This window comes from Rana temporaria, chromosome 2 (genome assembly GCF_905171775.1).
Source record: "Rana temporaria chromosome 2, aRanTem1.1, whole genome shotgun sequence".
Lineage (NCBI taxonomy): Eukaryota > Metazoa > Chordata > Amphibia > Anura > Ranidae > Rana > Rana temporaria.
In genome coordinates, this window is record NC_053490.1 from 222,212,433 (window position 1) to 222,231,535 (window position 19,103).

General features: G+C 49.7%; 1 protein-coding gene across 4 annotated transcripts in view; it reads left to right on the top strand.

Moving 5' to 3' along the window:
- The first annotated feature begins 6,118 nt into the window (after window positions 1-6,118).
- Window positions 6,119-19,103, top strand: part of GK (glycerol kinase) — a 133,963-nt gene continuing 120,978 nt past the window's right edge. Inside the window, exon 1 of one of the 4 annotated variants that reach the window (XM_040336491.1) lies at window positions 6,119-6,335. In XM_040336491.1, coding sequence (XP_040192425.1) covers window positions 6,258-6,335 — 78 coding nt within the window. In that variant the 5' untranslated portion in view covers window positions 6,119-6,257. The remainder of the gene's footprint in view (window positions 6,336-19,103) is intronic. The other 3 variants (XM_040336489.1, XM_040336493.1, XM_040336490.1) reach the window with 3 other exon arrangements.

A 19,103-nucleotide genomic window follows, 5' to 3' on the forward strand; every position in this document is an offset into this window, starting at 1 on the left:
GCATCAAACCTCATCCGGAGGCAAGAGGCGACCCCAGTGCTTCACTGGGTTCCCGTTCCCGGACCTATTGAGAACAACCCAAGCTGGGATCGGGCGACCGGACCACTGACAGGTATGCTTTCTGTCATCCGGGGACCTATGTAGAAAAGTCTACTGGGAGGATTAGCTCTCTCTTTATTCACCTAAGTCCTGTAATTGAAATTGACCTGTGGCAGAGGCCCTAGAGCCGGGTCTGTGAGAGAGGCCTGTTCCTCCCAGAAATCCAAAGTGACACCTCGGCTGCCAGGCTTGTGGCAGGGGTCTGTCCGGGGGCACATCACCCACTCCAAGCAGAGTGGCGACGTGTTACAAATTGGTACTCTACAGAGCAGTACTGACTGCTCCATTTAATATCCAGGCCTGATACTGCATGGTTCTCTCCTTTCTTCCTTCATCAACCTTGACCTTCTCAATTTATGTTGATGTTGGCCGTGTTGGGCCTGGAAAATAAAGCATTGGAAAAACCTTTATTTACTGTCTGGACCTTCGCTCACTACTTCTGTTCTCACAACTACACCCCTAGACACTGCCAGGGTAACTTAGCAGGCCGATCCCAAATTCAACCAGCGGCTCCTTCGGGGGTGAGTGCTACACAGGGGGGCTCGTCCGGGATTCGGCTGTTCCCATTGCCAACCAGAAAAGTGAGACTATTTATTAAAGAGCGAAGAGTGTCCGGTGTTGTGTACTGTGAACTGTCTGGCAACGAGGAGGTTAACCTCGCATCACTGAGCTTGGGCGTACGTGCGACCTAGCACGCGCCTACAACGTGTCCGGACAAGTTCCTTCAAGTGGGCGGAGTCACCCTCCCCTGCGTGCAACGTGCAGAGAGTTTCGCGCCGAGAGAGGGGTGGGAATGCCCACTAGCGCGCCAAAACTGGCAGAACCACCATTTTCTTCAATCGAGACGGATCACTGCCGGAGAAATGTCCGAAATTTCGAAGACCCCAGCTGCCCTGAGGCCCCCCGTGACTACACCGAGGTCATCCTCTAAGCCTGCAGAATTCGGAGTGCCCGTGAGGGATACGGGCATTCGGCTGTCCACGGCGGGACAGTTTGTCTTGTTGTCCTCCGGAGGGACGGGGATGTTGGGCCTCTCGTGCCCCAGATGTGAGGAGCTGGCCGACTGCCTCCTGCCCTTTGCCTGCGATGCCAGGCTCCTTTGTTTGTGAAGATGCCTGTGGTCAGACCCCTGCGGAACTACCGTGTGCACAGGTCCTCCTGAGCCGTCACCGCAGAGGTGGAGGCCTCGTGGCCGGAAGCTCTCCCCACCGAAGAGAATGCGGAGCCAGAGGCCCTGGATCTGGATGTTGTTCCCCTCGCCTCGTCCACCAAAGTTTCTCTGCCGGCTGCCTGGAGCACTTGCCCCCTGGAGGTAAGCCCGCCGGGCGAAATGGGATCGTTAAGCGATTTTGTGGCCCGTATACAGGCCGAAACCACCCATGAGGCCGTCTCAGTCAGCGCGGCCTCTATTTAATGTGTGCCCATCGGAGGGAGATCCCTCCGACCCATTGACTGGGGGGCGATACGGAGGTCCATCCGGCCCAACCCGGCCACTGCCTCGCTATTCTGCCTCCCCGCAGGAGCGGAGGATTCATCCGATCCGGAGTTTTGGTCGGGCGACTCCACCATTGAGGGTGATGATTTACCCGACCACCTGTTTGAGCTGCGATTCCCTGAGCAACAGGGCTTTGGTGAATGTTGGAGCTCCACCAGGAGAAGGAGGAATAAAAAGCGCCCTGTTCAGGGTACATCTGGCGGGCCAAGCGGCCCATGTCTACCATGAGGAGCGGGTGAGTCCATTGTGTGCTGTGTTTTTTTTTTGGACTCACCGCTCCTCCAACCTGGGACATACCGTCCTGTGCGGGGTACCGATGTTCCCGTTGCCGGGCCCTGTGTGTGTGATCGGGTGAGTTGCCTCGTTTGGGCGCTCACCTAGAAGGGGAAAGTTACGGACTAGTATGCCCCCACTCTGTTTGAATTTTCCTCCCAGTTTTCCCCTTTCCCCCCTGCTCCTCCAGAACCACATAAACTTTTTTGTAGAACTCTTGGGAGGGGTTGGGTTCAGTCAGTTAGAGTGGGGACTTTGCCAACTTTCTTTGAGCAGCTTTGGAACGTTCAATCCGGAGAAAGAACTATTTTTCCATTTTGTATTCACTTCCTTTTTGCTGCTAATTCTGCACCTTTGAATTTGGGACTGTTGCAGTACCAGCGCGCTGACCGCTAGGGGCAGTGTGCTGCACCGTTCTCTGTAGGATAATACTGTTGAACTTAAACTTTGATATATCTTGCACAGAGTATTTTTCACAGCTCTTGTAGTTTAGAACTCTTTGGGGGGAGGAAACTTTGCGTTCAGGCTTGAGCGTGCAGTCTAGAGTATACTGTACATTCTGTATGTTTTCTTCATACAGGATTTCTTCTGGACCCACCTGCTATCAAGTACCGGGGAGAATGGGCAGATAGATAGCAGGGTTGTGTATGTTGTATGTCTTAGGCCATTTAAAGGAGTTCTCCAAGCTAAAACTTTTAACCCCCGTTGTGCCCGGGCTGTAAAACTATACAAAATAAACTTTCACTTACCTGCCTACGATCCCCCGTTGTTCCAATATCGCCGTCCCGTTCTCCGGTCCCGGTCTCTTCCACTTCCTGCGGGTCGGTGACTCACAGTGCGCTCAGCCTATCAGCGGCCGCAGCAATGTCCCGCCGCGGCCGCTGATGGACCGGAGAACGAGACGGCGATATCGGAACAACGGGGGATCGTAGGCAGGTAAGTGAAAGTTTATTTTGTATAGTTTTACAGCCCGGGCACAGCGGGGGTTAAAAGTTTTAGCTTGGAGAACTCCTTTAAGAATTGTTTTACCATGTGTGAATTCTGTCCTTCCTTCTTTTCCGCCTTTTTTTCAATTTTTTTTTTGCAGGTATCAGGTCAGCATTCGGGCTCGAATGCTTTAGGACACTGGGGACAGTGTCAATTCAAGTGGGGGGAGTATGTAGCGCCCCCTTGCCTTCAGCATGGGCACTACGCTAAAGTTAATGGGGAATGGGAGAGTTACTTTGCTCCCATTCGCAATTTGTTTGAAATTTGGGACTTCTGTCATTCCAGAAATGTCCCCTGGGTCAATCTGTGGTCCAGGGATGCAATACCATCCCTGGCCAGCAGTTGGCGCCAGAGGGGTTCTGGCAGAGTAAGTTTCTCCAGCAGCCAATTAGAGGAGCTTTTTCCCTCGCGGGGCGTGCTGGAGAGGAGTATATCTGTGACAGGTGTCAGTTGTTCTAAAATCTTCGCGGGGTCCCGCCCGCGCAGCCTATCTGGCCAAAGCTGCGGCCTGCATCGAGCCTCATCCGGAGGCAAGAGGGGACCCCAGTGCTTCACTGGGTTCCCGGACCTATTGAGAACATCCCAAGCTAGGATCGGGTGACCGGACCACTGACAGGTATGCTTTCTGTCATCCCGGGGGCCTATATAGAAAAGTCTACTGGGAGGATTTGCTCTCTCTTTATTCACCTCAGGCCCCGTACACACGACCAAGTTTCTCGGCAGAATTCAGCCAGAAACTCGATCGGAGCTGTATTCTGCCGAGAAACCCGGCCTTGTGTACACTTTCGGCCGAGGAAACCGACGAGGATCTCGTCGGGCCAAAAAGAGAACATGTTCTCTATTTCCTCGTTAGTCAACGGGGAAACTTGGCTCGCCAAGATCCTCGGCGGCTTCACAAGGAACTCGACGAGCAAAACGATGTGTTTTGCCCGTCGAGTTCCTCGGACGTGTGTACGGGGCCTAAGTCCTGTAATTGAAATTGGCCTGTGGCAGAGGCCCTAGAGCCGGGTCTGTGAGAGAGGCCTGTTCCTCCCAGAAATCCAAAGTGACACCTCGGCTGCCAGGCTTGTGGCAGGGGTCTGTCCGGGGGCACATCACCCACTCCAAGCAGAGTGGCGACGTGTTACAAATTGGTGCTCTACAGAGCAGTACTGACTGCTCCATTTAATATCCAGGCCTGATACTGCATGGTTCTCTCCTTTCTTCCTTCATCAACCTTGACCTTCTCAATTTATGTTGATGTTGGCCGTGTTGGGCCTGGAAAATAAAGCATTGGAAAAACCTTTATTTACTGTCTGGACCTTCGCTCACTACTTCTGTTCTCACAACTACACCCCTAGACACCGCCAGGGTAACTTAGCAGGCCGAACCCAAATTCAACCAGCGGCTCCTTACGTGGTGAGCGCTACACAAGATAACATCATGGGTGATATAATTTGCTGCTCAGCGATTTTAGTATTCTAGTCTGCATCTCCCCAAGGTAATACTTAAAACCTGGCCTGTTAGTGGGTCCTGAGGACAGGGGTTGATAACTACTGATCTAAAGGGAGGGGGAGATGATAAAAAAGGTAATAGCTGTGGGGGATGATCTGATGGGAATGGCTCTTAGGTGGAGGTGGGGTAGGCTTCCCTAAACAAGTGGGTTTTCAAAGGGTATGAGCTGGCCGAACATCCTGGGACAGGGAGTTCCAGAGGATGGGAGAGGCTCTGGAGTAAGGATGAGTTCCGGCGTGTTCGCACAGCCCACGTGCAGAACCCGCCAGAAAGGCGACACAGCGCTGCGCTAATCACAGGCAGGGAGACATTTCCAGATCTCTGCAGCAGTGCATCGGGACAATGTCTCCCTGCCTGTGATTAACGCAGCGCAGTGCCGACTTCCTGGCGGGCTCTGCACGTGGGCTGTGCGAACACGCCAGAGCTCATTCTTACTCTGGAGAAGTCCTATAGGCCAGTATTTCTCAACTCCAGTCCGCAAGGCACCCCGACAGGTCATGTTTTCAGGATTTCCCTCAGAGGAAACGGCTGTGGTAATTACTAAGGCAGTGGAACTGACCAAGTCACCTGTGCAAAATCATGGGAAGCCTGAAAACATGACCATTGGCGTTTTGAGGAGTTGAGAAACACTGCTGTGGGCGAGCATGGGCGAAGGAGACATTGGTAAAAAAAAGAATTCATCTGCATGCCATGTTAGAAATGCCAGTAACACTGAACATCACACCAGAAGCGCAACAGGCGCTTTTTGTTCATTTCATAAATGTGCACAAAGGGCCAGATTCACAGAAGAAGTACGCTGGAGTATCTACTGATTCTACTTTCAAATTTGCCGCGTCGTATCTTTAGCTTGAATCCTCAAACCAAGATACGACGGCTTTTGGCTTCGATCCGACAGGCGTACGGCTTCGTACACCTTTGGATCGTAGGTGTAATACTTCGGTGCCTGCTGGGTGGAGTTTGCGTCGTTTTCCGCGTCGGGTATGCTAATTAGCTTTTTACGGCGATCCACGAAGGTACGCGCGGTCGTCGCATTCTCTTGCGTCGTCGCTAGTCGGCTTTTCCCGGCATATAGTTAAAGCTGCTATTCTGTGGCGTATAGATAGACCTGCCATGTTAAAGTATGACCGTCGTGCCCACGTCAAATTTTTTTTTTGTGTAAGTCGTCCATGAATAGGAAAGGACGTAACTCACATCTACGTTCAAAAAATTATGTCATTTCGCGCAAAGCGCGGCGGGAAATTTTAAAACGGAGCATGCGCAGTACGTTCGGCGCGGGAACGCGCCTAATTTAAATGATCCACGCCCCTACCCGGATCATTTGAATTAGGCGGGCTTGCGCCGGAGGGATTTACGCTACACCGCCGCAACTTTACAGGCAAGTGCTTTGTGAATCAAGCACTTGCCCGTAAAACTTGCGGCGGTGTAACGTAAATACGTTACGCCGCCGCAAATGTACCTGAATCTGCCCCAAAAGTTTTATAATTGTGCACGTTTTCAATACATTTTTTACACTGCATTTTTGAGCCAGCTCCTGGCAGAGGGGTTATTTGAATAACCTAGGAGAGCCCTCTGTTAATTGGCAATGAAGAATGCCAGTGCTTGAACCCACAGACATCTACACACAGCTCCTGGCACTTTGCCCTCTGTGTCCTGCTCCCCGGCTGGCTGTCTGCTGAGTGACGTCACACCTATACACACACACAGGCGAGCGGCCAGCATGGATGAAGAGCCAGTGGGAAGCCGGGTGACGTCGGCGCTCGCACACCCCCGGTCTCTGATTGGCAGAGCCGAGTCAGCGCCCATTGATGTCACAAGCTGTGTGGCATGGTTGTGTGGAAGCCCGGCACACCCGGCAGCGTGTAGTGGAGAGGTCGGCCGATCAGTCATCTCGGGTCACACTACAAGGAGAATGGCTGCCTCCAATAGAATCGCCCTGGGGCCACTAGTGGGGGCCATCGATCAGGGCACGGGGTCCACCCGCTTCTTGGTAAGTCCTATGATTGGCTCTTATCTGTATGCATTATGATTGGCTCTTATCTGCATGTATTGTCAGCTGACAGGTGGGCTGTGCACATGGAGGGTGAGCAGTCATTACCATCACACATGCTGGAATGTGGACTTTTATTGATCTCACCTAGGGAAATAATCAGCATTCTATGAATTATTTCTGTCCAGAGGGTGAGATCATTGTAGTATGTGACATTGGAATCACACAGGTCTCTATACAAAGACACTTTGTTACTGCATATTATTATATTCTTTATCATTTTCCTTATACTAAGGCTGCCTATAGATGCTTCATCTCTTATTGATCTGCCAGCGAAGCTGATCACAAGGGAAATAAACAGATTCCCCTATCCACACAAATAAAGTGGATGGAGGAATCCATCCTTCCTGTTGTACCATTATATTCTGACAGTGGGGACCCCTTGGCTGTCAGAATACACCGATCAGTGTCTGCAGCAGGGCCAGATCTAGCCTGTCTGATGTGGGGGTGCAATTAAATATAACGGGGGGGGGGGGGGCAGAGGATTCAAGGTCAGCAGGGCAGTGTATAGAAGTCAATAGGACAGGGGATCAGCAGGGCAGTGTATAGGAGTCAATAGGACAGGGGATCAGCAGGGCAGTGTATAGGAGTCAATAGGACAGGGGATCAGCAGGGCAGTGTATAGGAGTCAATATGACAGGGCACAGGGGATCAGCAGGGCAGTGTATAGGAGTCAATAGGACAGGGCACAGGGGATCAGCAGGGCAGTGTATACTGTAGGAGGCAGTAGGACAGGGCACAGGGGATCAGCAGGGCAGTGTATAGGAGTCAATAGGACAGGGCACAGGGGATCAGCAGGGCAGTGTATAGGAGTCAATAGGACAGGGCACAGGGGATCAGCAGGGCAGTGTATAGGAGTCAATAGGACAGGGCACAGGGGATCAGCAGGGCAGTGTATAGGAGTCAGTAGGACAGGGCACAGGGGATCAGCAGGGCAGTGTATAGGAGTCAATAGGACAGGGCACAGGGGATCCGCAGGGCAGTGTATAGGAAGCAGTAGGACAGGGCACAGGGGATCCGCAGGGCAGTGTATAGGAGGCAGTAGGACAGGGCACAGGGGATCAGCAGGGCAGTGTATAGGAGGCAGTATGACAGGGCACAGGGGATCAGCAAGGCAATATGTAGGAGGCAGTAGGACAGGGCACAGGGGATCAGCAGGGCAGTGTATAGGAGGCAGTAGGACAGGGCACAGGGGATCAGCCGGGCAGTGTATAGGAGTCAATAGGACAGGGCACAGGGGATCAGCAAGGCAATATGTAGGATGCAGTAGGACAGGGCACAGGGGATCAGCAGGGCAGTGTATAGGAGGCAGTAGGACAGGGCACAGGAGATCAGCCGGGCAGTGTATAGGAGTCAATAGGACAGGGCACAGGGGATCAGCAAGGCAATATGTAGGAGGCAGTAGGACAGGGCACAGGGGATCAGCAGGGCAGTGTATAGGAGGCAGTAGGACAGGGCACAGGGGATCAGCCGGGCAGTGTATAGGAGTCAATAGGACAGGGCACAGGGGATCAGCAAGGCAATATGTAGGAGGCAGTAGGACAGGGCACAGGGGATCAGCAGGGCAGTGTATAGGAGGCAGTAGGACAGGGCACAAGGGATCAGCAGGGCAGTGTATAGGAGGCAGTAGGACAGGGCACAGGGGATCAGCAGGGCAGTGTATAGGAGGCAGTAGGACAGGGCACAGGGGATCAGCAGGGCAGTGTATAGGAGTCAATAGGACAGGGCACAGGGGATCAGCAGGGCAGTGTATAGGAGTCAATAGGACAGGGCACAGGGGATCAGCAAGGCAGTGTATAGGAGTCAATAGGACAGGGCACAGGGAGTCAGCAGCGTGTAGGGCAGTGCACAGATGCCATTAGTTTGTAGAGCAGTGTAAAGGGGGTCAGCAGGGTAGAGGGCGGGGGTTATCAGGGCAGAGGACAAGGATCAGCATGGTACAGGAGAAGGGTCTGCAGGGCAGAGCCTAGGGGTCAGTATGGCAGAGAAGAGTGGTCAAAAGGGTGGGAGGACAGGGATCAGCAGGATGGAGGACATGAGATAAGTATGACCAGTGTACAGGGGTCAGCAGGGTGGAGGATAGGGGTCAGCAGGACAGAGTACACAGGGTCAGTAGGATGGAGGAAAGGTAGATAGTAGTCCGGAGGACAGGGAGAAAGTGTGTCAGTGTACAGTAGTCAGGACGGAGGACAGGGGGTCAAATTCCGCATATTCCTCCTCCTAATCATAATCTCCCCACCCCCTCTTAGCACACATCCTCCCAATCCCCCCCTCCTACCAAATATCCCCCCTCCTAGCAAAAAATCCCTCCCCCATATGTCATACCTGCAGTCCGCCATACAGCACATGACACAGGGATCTATAGATCAGACTGTACACAGTATGATTACCCTTCCCCCATCCACATTTTTTTGCTGCCAAAAAATACGACTTTGGAGGTCTTAGGGGGTGGTAATCATATGGTGTATGGTCCAATCTTTGGATCTGGTGTCACCTGCTGTATGGAAGAGTGCTGGAATGACAGGAGAGGGAGAGCACAACACAGTCGCTGTTACTTCTCTCCAGACTCTTCATTTACTTCCCTGCTCCAGGCTCCCCTCCCCATGTTCTTAGTGTGGGATGGGGAGAGGATCTCAGTGACCAGGCACAATATCCATGGGGTAGCCAGCCTGGAGGGGCACAAGGGAAATCCGGAGGGGGGGGGTGCAGCCCACCCTAGATTGCCTATGGTCTAGAGCTGCCGATCGACCAAGGTTATTCCAGCGTTTCCATGAAACAGAAATTGATTGGCCATACATAGATCCAAATTTGGTCGTTCCTACTGAACCTGCCATATTTGTATCCAGCTTTTGGATAAGCTCGGGTCTGGCCATATTAGGTCAATGATGTCACCAGCATCTCCACTCCTTTGTGTGCATTCAGCTGTGGGGTAGGGAGGTCCTGGCTGCAGTTGATTGGGTGGTGCCTGAAGACTGGCGAAGAACCAGCCCGGATGAGGGCAGCGCTGGATCCCTGGCCAGATAGGTGCCCTTTTATTAAAATTCAGAAACTGCAGTATTTGTAGCTGCTGGCTTTTAATGTTCTTGTCTTTTATTTGGGGTGCTGAAGATCCTCTTTTAAAAGGAAAGACTAGCCTGGATTCACTCTTGAGCACGAGTGTCTTCTTTCTGGAGTTTTTGTTTTTCCCACATTTTCCAGTCCTAGGCTTTTTAGTTCTAGCCAATGGAAAGCTAGTTACTAAGAGAAGGAGACCGTTGTTAGGTGCAAAATCAGAACAGTATACACATTGCATGCCTTTTTCCCACTGAACTTACAAAACTTATAGGAAAAAATATTTTTTTCAGAAAACCTCCGATCTCTGCACAAGTGTGAACGGGCCCTTTGTGTTTTATATGAAAGATAAAAGAGGTGTCGGATAACAATGTCTTATTTTGTTGTATGATAGTGGTGTGTCCATACACATCCTCCGACCTCTCTCTCTTGTGCTCTCTGCCCTTCCTCACCATTGTATATTGTGGTGTGTGTGTGTGTGTGTGTGTGTGTGTGTGTTTTACAACAATTGTTACCTTCGAGACTGGGGGCAGACAGAGATTGAGGACACCACATAAGAAACTGTCCCTTACATATAAATTACCTGTACCACATTTGATATACATCCATTATAAAGGATCGAAGAAAGAAATACAGAAAAAATAATGAATGGTGAAATAAACAGAATAAATCATAGAGCTAGTAGAAAGCCATTTAATTGATATTGTCCATCCCTGTTCCTGAGTTAGAAACTTGGCTGCAGGCTGGGCACTGGGACTCTAAATAAAGTGCCGTAATGTTACTTTTGTTTTCAATCTCTCTTTATTGTTATTTTTTCCATATACAAAATTTTCCATTTCTGCAATTCAGTTTATAATACAATTATTTCATCATAACAAACAAAATGATAAAACCTTGTTTACCCTTTTTAAGTTACTTTTTTAAAGTACTCCTTTTTAAGGCCTCATTCTCATGGCTGAACACCGTCAGATCTGAGTATGACTGCAGCTTGTACCGCCATGTTTTTCTGATTAGCTGTGGACAGGAAAAAGCCTCCACAGGTGTCTACATGTATTTGTATAGAGAGCCTCTACCTGTGATTAGGGACAGTGAGCAGCCCTGGGCGTAACCAGTCTCATCTGTCCCTAGCTACGGCCAAGGCAAGAATTAAACCCCTAGTACTGCCCAGTCTACCTCAGCTGAATAGGGTGGCGGTGCAGGCTTTTAGGGGGACATAATGCTTCCTCAACTCCTGTCAAATACCCTCTGAAAAGAGATCCAGTGCGGATCTCTCTTCAAATGGCTAACAGTGTAAAATAGGCCTCCGTGTGCAGCACTAACACATGCAGTACATACCACCAACTTTATCTCAGCACACTGCAACCCAAGGTGTATGTGCATTTTTGTACATCCTGAATGGCAGCTTGGCATATGTACACAATACACCTGGGCTACAGTGCACTGTACTAAACCACAAGGTGGGTTATGGTGTGCCAAAGTGAAAACACAACTGCAGGCATAAGTTCTGCTACACTGGTGCCCTATCAAAATGAACAGACTACCGTAACGCAGCTTGACACATCACATAATAAAATGCAATATAGTGCAGTATAGTGCAAACATGTCTATAGCTGCCACCACAATGAGTGTTCCCGACTGAAGACCTTCCCTTGATTTCTTTGTTAGGCTGCATTCACACCTTAGCGTTTTTGTCACCTGACGCTCAAAAACGCTAGAGGGAAAAAAATACATTATTCCCTATGGAGATGGTTCACATCTCCACTCCAAAACGCCTGACGCCGAACGCCTGAAGCTCAAACAAGTTCCGGACCCTTTTTTGTCATGCGTATCGGGCGGTTTGGTCGTTTTTGAGCGTTTCCATTTCCCATAGAAAGTAATGGAAATGCTTGATTCAAGCAACTAGCGCGACAACGAGCGTTTGCTACGGGCGTTTCGTCGCTTTAATCAATAGAACATTTCACCCAGGCAGAAGATAAAAAAAATCTACCAACATAGCAACAAGTGATGAAAAGATGATCATTTTTCCTATTGGCTAAAATAAAAAACGTCGCAGTACAAAAACGTCGGACGACGCTGTATGCAAACGCGCAAATAAGCATGTGTTCTGGATATGTTAATCACAAGGACAAATACAAAGAACGACTCACTCCAGCAGGGAGACAGACAGCACTAAAAACTCACAGGGATTCTAAACTTTCCTTTATAATATCCAAAAACTAATAAAACAAACTTTTGGATTCAGATACACTGTAACTATAAATGCCTACATTTGTTACTTTGTTTAACCAATGGGACATTGTATCTGTATTCACTAGTGTTATCAATGTATACAAAGAATACACATATGCAGTGTTTGTTTATATATACAAACAGTTGTGCTCATAAGTTGATAACACAAAAACTTTTCTTCCACTCATGGTTAGTGTTTGGCTGAAGCCATTTATTATCAATCAACTGTGTTTACTCCTTTTTTTTTTTGTATATCATAATGGCAACAGAAACTACCCAAATGACCCTGATCAAAAGTTTACACACCCTAGTTCTTAATAACTTGTATTACCCCCTTTAACATCAATGACAGCTTGAAGTCTTTTGTGGATGAGGCTCTTTATCTTCAGATGGTAAAGCTGTCCATTCCTCTTGGGGAAAAAGCCTCCAGTTCCTGTAAATCCTTGGGCTGTCTTGCATGAACTGCACGTTTGAGATCTCCCCAGAGTGGCTCAATGATATTGAGGTCAGGAGACTGAGATGGCCACTCCAGAACCTTCCCTTTATTCTGCTGTAGCCAATGACGGGTCAACTTGGCCTTGTGTTTTGGATCATTGTCATGTTGGAATGTCCAAGTACGTCCCATGCGCAGCTTCCTGGCTGATGAATGCAAATGTTCCTCCAGTATTTTTTGATAACATACTGCATTCATATTGCCATCCATTTTGACCAAATTTCCTCTGTACCTTTCATCATAGGCCTTCTTATCCTCTCAAAATGTAGCGTTTATGGTTGTGGCCAAAAAGCAAAATTTTGGCCTCATCCCTCCAAATGGCTTTGTGCCAGAAGGTTTGAGTCCTGTCTCTGTGCTGTTTGGCGAAGTGTAAGCGGCTTACTTTGTGGCATTTGCATAGTAATGGCTTTCTTCTGGCGACTTGACCATGCAGCCCATCTTTCTTCAAGTGCCTCCTTATTGTGCATCTTGAAACGGCCAGACCACATGTTTTCAGAGAGTCCTGTATTTCACCTGAAGTTATTTGTGGGTTTTCTCACCTCGTCTTTCAGGACAGCACCTGGAGAGAGCGCAGCTCTACCCACTTCCCAGGAAACACTGCAGTCGTTCCTTTAAATCCTGTACACTTCCACCATGGCCTCAGTTGTAGTGTTTCCTCCGGCCATGGTGGAAGCGCTGCAGGGAACCAGTGGTGTGCTGCACTCTCTCCAGGTGGAGGTGGCTAAGGCATACCTGTGTATCGTTTTTTTTTTCCTTGTAAGGCTAACCCAACATGCCCCCTGACGGTGGGGGATGTTCCCGTGCTTCTTCTTCTCGAGCCTGGCGAGGGCACAGGCCGGCGGAGGTTCCGCTCCTATAGGCCGGGCGGCGTGAGCTGAAGGAGGTGGCTGGGTTATAGGCTTCTCTCCTGGCTTGCGGTGGTCCGGTCCGAGTGGCGGGTGATGTCACTGCCGGACAGGGCGGGACTTCCGGCGGTGCGCGGCGGCTTCCGGTTCCGGACGCTGGAGCGCAGAAGGGAAGGCGACCTCGGTGGTGCATTTCCGGTCCTCGCGGCGGCGAGAATGACCGGGAAAAATCAAAATAAAGCTGCCAGACGTCTGCTGCCTTACTGGGAATATGCAGCCAGAAGAGACAGCGGAGGTGGCGGGAGCAGGAGCCAAGAGCACCAGCCCAGCCCAGGTAGGCAGAGACAGTGGTCTCCAGTACATTGCCTGGGCTATGTATGTTTTTTGTGTCCCTCCTTTCCTCCCCATATGGGGGAAGGGAGCCTGCCTCACACTCACAGGTGACGTCTCTGGGAGAGTGTTTGTTTGTTGCAGCAGTGATGGGAATTGGTTTTGTTTTTTGTTCACTGACTGTTGTTTAAAGTTGCATGGGGACTAGTACACAAATGTTAATAAAGTGTTGTTGTTTTTTGTCTATTTCAGAAATCAAAAGAAAAACTTAAAGATGCTTTACCTCCCCCTAAAAAACGGTGTGCCGCTTGTAAAACTTCCCTAAGGCCCGGTACACACGAGCAAACATGTACGATGAAACCGGTCCGTCGGACCGTTTTCACCGTACATGCCTGCCAGAGGGCTTCTGTACGATGGTTGTACTAACCATCGTACAGAAGTCCGCACGTAAACAATACGCGGGGCGTGTCCGCGTCGTCGCCGCCGCGACGATGACGCGGAGACGGGCCTGCCATTTAAAGGCTTCCACGCATGCGTCGAAGTCATTCGACACATGCGAGGGACGGCGGGCGGCTGGACATGTACGGTAGGTCTGTACTGACGACCGTACATGTCCGAGCGGGCAGGATTCCAGCGAACGGTTTTAAAACACGTCCAGGAATATTTGCCCGCTGGGAAAAGGCCCGGCGGGCAAATGTTTGCTGGAATTCGGCCCGCTCGTGCCTACACACGACCGAACATGTATGCTGAAACTGGCCCGCGGACCAGTTTCAGCATACATGTTTGGTCGTGTGTACGGGGCCTAAAGGGTTCGTGGCACAAACCGTTATGCAGGTAGCATAGCTTCAGGGTCAGGGGAAGAGGAAGATGAAGAAAAAGAGGCATCTTCCTCCCGTTATAAGTTGTCTTTAGAGGAGGTAGATGACCTTTTGAAGACCATACACACTACCCTTAATATTAAGGAAGATAAGGCCCAGTTGTCTCTGCACGACAAAATGTACCGGGGTATGGATAAAGTTAAACATCGAGCATTCCTTGTACATAAGGTTTTGTCAGAATCCATTAAGAGGGAATGGAAGGACCAGGAGAGGGCTCCCTTCTTCTCCAGGTCTCTTAAAAGGAGATTTCCATTTGATGAGGATCAGGCACAAGTTTGGAACAAGAAACCCAAACTTGATGCAGCATTCTCAAAGGTATCACGTAACACCGACTTGGCCTTTGAGGACATGGGGGCCTTAAAGGACACCATGGACAAGAGCTGACTCATTATTGAAGAAAGCTTGGGATTCCACACTGACTAACCTCAAACCTGCTATGGCATCTACGGTAGTAGCCAGGAACCTAGAACATTGGCTAGAACAGCTAAGAGGTCATATTGAGGCAGGAACTTCTCGCAAAGACCTACTAGAGTCTCTTCCAGTCCTACAAAGGGCAGTAGGCTACATGGCAGACGCCTCAGCCGAGTCGGTGAGGATGTCCGCTAGGTCTTCGGCTTTAACCACTTCCCGCCTGGTCAATATACAATTGACGTCCGGGAAGTGGTTGTGAAATCCTGACTGGACGTCTATTGACGTCCTGCAGGATTTCATGCCGGTGCGCGCCTGGGGGGGCGTGCAGTGGGTCGATTGGTGATGCAGGGTGTCAGTCTGAAACCCTGCATCTCCAATATCGGTAAAGAGCCTCTGGCGGAGGCTCTTTACCACGTGATCAGCCGTGTCCAATCACGGCTGATCACGATGTAAACCGGAAGAGCCGTTGATGGCTCTTCCTCACTCGCGTCTGACAGACGTGAGTAGAGGAGAGCCGATCGGTGGCTCTCCTGACAGGGGGGGTCGCGCTGATTGTTTATCAGCGCAGTTCCCCCTCGGATGCCCACACTGGACCACCAGGGAAGCCCACACTGGACCACCAGGGAAGGGGCAGGAAAAAATAAAAAGTGCCCACAAATGGGCACAAGTGATGCCCAGCAATGCCATCAGTGCCACCCCTCAGTATCCATCAGTGCCCATCCATGCCCAGTGCCTACCCATGCCCAGTGCCCATCAGTGGCGCCTATGATTGCCCATCAGTGCCGCCTCACTGGTGCCCATCAGTGCCGCCATATCAGTGCCCGTAATCGAAGAAGAAAACTTACTTATTCACAAAAAAAATAACAGAAAAAAATAAACTTTATTTTTTTCAACATTTTCGGTCTTTTTTTAGTTGTTGCGCAAAAAATAAAAATCGCAGAGGTAACCAAATACCACCAAAAGAAAGCTCTATTTGTGGAAACAAAATGATAAAAAAAAATTTGGGTACAGTGTAGCATGACCGCGCAATTGTCATTCAAAGTGCGACAGCGCTGAAAACTGAAAATTGGCTTGGGCAGGAAGGTGTGTAAGTGCCTGGTATGGAAGTGGTTAATTCGGGCAGAAGGGCATTATGGGTTAAAACCTGGTCGGGTGATTCAGCTTCGAAGGTTAAGCTGTGTGGTCTACCTTTTGAGGGGGACCTAGTTTTCGGTCCCGGTCCGGACGCAGTTCTAGATGGAACGGCAGACAGGAAAAAAGCGTTTCCTTTTAAAAAGGTGGTGCCACAAACCAAAAAGAATTTTTGTCCTTTTCACCAGACCCAGGATTCAAAAGAAACACCAAAGAAATCTTGGCGGTCCCAGAGAGGTCGAGGGAAGCCTGGGGTGTTGTTCCGTCCCCCCAGCCAACCCGAAAAAACCCAGTGACGGTCTCCTGGCTGTGGGAGGACAGCTCCAGTCGTTTCTTCCACAGTGGGAGGAGGCAACATCCAGTGCGTTAATGCTCAAGATAATTACGGAGGGCTACGCACTGGAGTTTTCAGAAAGCCCACTGTCTCGCTTTTATGTGACACAGTTACCCAGAGATCAGGAAAAGTCTCTGGCGATAATGTCCTTAAAACAGATTTCCTTCAGCAGAAGGTAATCACCCCTGTACCCCAGCAAGAGGAAGGTCTAGGGTGTTATTCCCACATATATTTTTAGTGAAAAAAACGGGAAAATTCAGACTGATACTGAACTTGAAGATCCTAAACCGATCGATTCGATACAAAAAGTTTTGAATGGACACAATTTACTCAGTGAGATAGCTTCTTCCCACAGGATGCTTTTTTGCCTCCATAGACCTGAGGGACGCATACCTGCATGTGCCAATAAAATCTACATCTCAGCGATACCTGCGTCTGGCAATCAGAACAGGGAGAGTGGTGAAACACTTTCAGTTCAGGGCCCTCCCATTCGGTCTCTCCTCCTCCCCCAGGATTTTTACAAAGATCGTGGCAGAGGCGTTGGCACCACTCAGACTGGAGGGAGTGTCTGTGATACCATATCTGGACGACCTCCTGTTGTTCTCCAGTTCAAAAGACCTGTTGTACAGGGATTTGAAGAGGACTCAGAGTCATTTAGAAGGTTTGGGTTGGATTTTGAACAGGGAAAAATCAAACCTAATTTCCTCTCAGGTAATCCTTTTTCTGGGCTACGTCATAGATTCAGTACAGGAAAGAATTTTCCTCCCGGAGGAAAAAATAGTAAAAGTACAGGCGGCGTTAAAAAGAGTACAGACAAATCTATCGGTGACTGTTCGGGCAGCCATGTCCACACTGGGGCTACTCACAGCCTCAATCCCAGCAGTTCAGTGGGTCCGCCTCCATGCAAGAGACCTCCAACAGGCGATCTTGCAAAATTGGACCTACGGACTGTTGCTGGAGAAACAGTTCAAGATCCCATCTCCAGCAAAAAGGAAGTTGTGGTGGTGGAGGAGACAAACAAACTTGAATCTAGGCCTGTTATGGACCTTCCCCACGGCAAAAATCCTAACGACGGATGCGAGCTCCTGGGGGTGGGGCGCACATCTCGAGGACCAGATGGCCCAGGGGCCCTGGTCAAGGGAGGAGTCCAGGAAGTCCTCCAATTGGAGGGAGCTAAGAGCCATTTTCTGGGGCTGTGGGCCTTCAGTCGGACAATCCGGGGCCAACACATCCAAGTATTGTCAGACAATGCCACGGCAGTGGCATATATTTCAAGGCAAGGGGGCACAAGAAGCGGGTGTCTCCAGAGCCTGGCCCTGCAAACTCTGTCTCGGGCAGAGGACAATGTTGCATCCTTGACCCCAGTGCACCTGAAGGGCAACCTGAATCATCTAGCGGACTTTTTGAGCAGAAGAAGGGTGCTGGAGTCCGAGTGGAGCCTAAACCCGGAGGTTTTTCAGAGAATAGTAGACAGGTGGGGAACCCCTCAAATAGACCTGTTTGCATCACAAACAAATGCAAAGGTTCCACTCTCCTTCTCCCTCAACAGACAGGACCAAGTGGAAGGCCTGGACGCACTGGCTCAGCGCTGGTCCTTCCGCTTCTGTTACGCTTTTCCCCCGGTACAAATGATCCCATTGGTACTCAAGAAACTACAGGGAGAAAGGACGACTCTAATTCTAGTAGCCCCGTATTGGCCCACGAGGCCCTGGCTTTCAGTCCTACTGAAGCTAGCGGTAGAGTCTCATTGGCTACTACCAGTCCGAAGGGACCTACTGACTTATGGTCCCCTTCTACATCCCAACGTAGGTCATCTCAAACTTGTGGTTTGGTTACTGAGGAGCAAATCCTGAAAAATAAGGGTTTGTCCAATCGTTTAATTTGTACTCCTGCTAAATAGCAGAAAGAAAGTTACAAAAGGTATTTTTTTTAAGACCTGGAAAGTTTTTAATTCCTGGTGCGATTCTAAAAATTGCTCTCCACAGGTCAACCTTTCCGTTCTGGAATTTTTACAGGACGGGATGGATAGAGGTTTGGCAGCCAGCACCTTAAAGGCTCAGGTAGCTGCGCTATTCATTTTTCTGGAGAGAAGGCAATCTCTAGATCCTTATATCATTAGATTTTTCAAGGCACTAGCTAGGACTAGGCCATTACCATTTAATTTTTTTCCCAAATGGGATTTATCAGTTGTTCTGCAAGGTCTGACGAAAAGACCTTTTGAACCACCAGAGGAAGCCACAATTAAGTTATGGACCTTGAAACTGACATTGCTTGGTAGCGGTCACCTCAGCTAGATGGGTCAGTGAGCTTCAAGTATTATCCATTATTGAGCCTTTTCTGACAATCTTCCCAGATCGGGTGGTTTTGAGAACAGATCCGGGTTTCCTACCTAAAGTGGCGTCAATGTTCCATAGAGCACAAGATCCAATTCTCTTTTTGTCTTATTTTCTGGACCTCGTAAGGGCTACGGAGCTTCTAAAAACACTGTTGGTAGGTGGCTCCAGATGGCTATTCAGGAAGCTTACAGGGCTATGGGAATAGAACCTCCCACAGGGGTAGTGGCCCATTCAACGTGGGCCGTAGCAACGTCCTGGGCAGAACGAGCTGGGGCTTCACCAGAACGTATCTGCAAAGCAGCCACATGGACGAGTTACTCCACCTTTGCTCGTCATTACAGGATGGATTTGCTCGCAGCAGTGGAGCAATCATTTGGCAGGAAGGTCCTGCAAGCGGTGGTCCCACCCTAAGAGTAAGTACTCGGTTATCATCTCCAGGTGCTGTCCTGAAAGACGATGTGAGAAAACCTCAGTTAGACTTACCGGTAACGGTATTTCTACAAGTCTTTCAGGACAGCACCGATAACCCTCCCTTTGTTTTATAAATGCTAATACGTATGGTTGCTATGTTCTGCTTATCTATTTTCAGCATGGCCGGAGGTACTCGATAACAACTGAGGCCATGGTGAAAGTGTACGGGATTTAAAGGAACGACTGCAGTGTTTCCTGG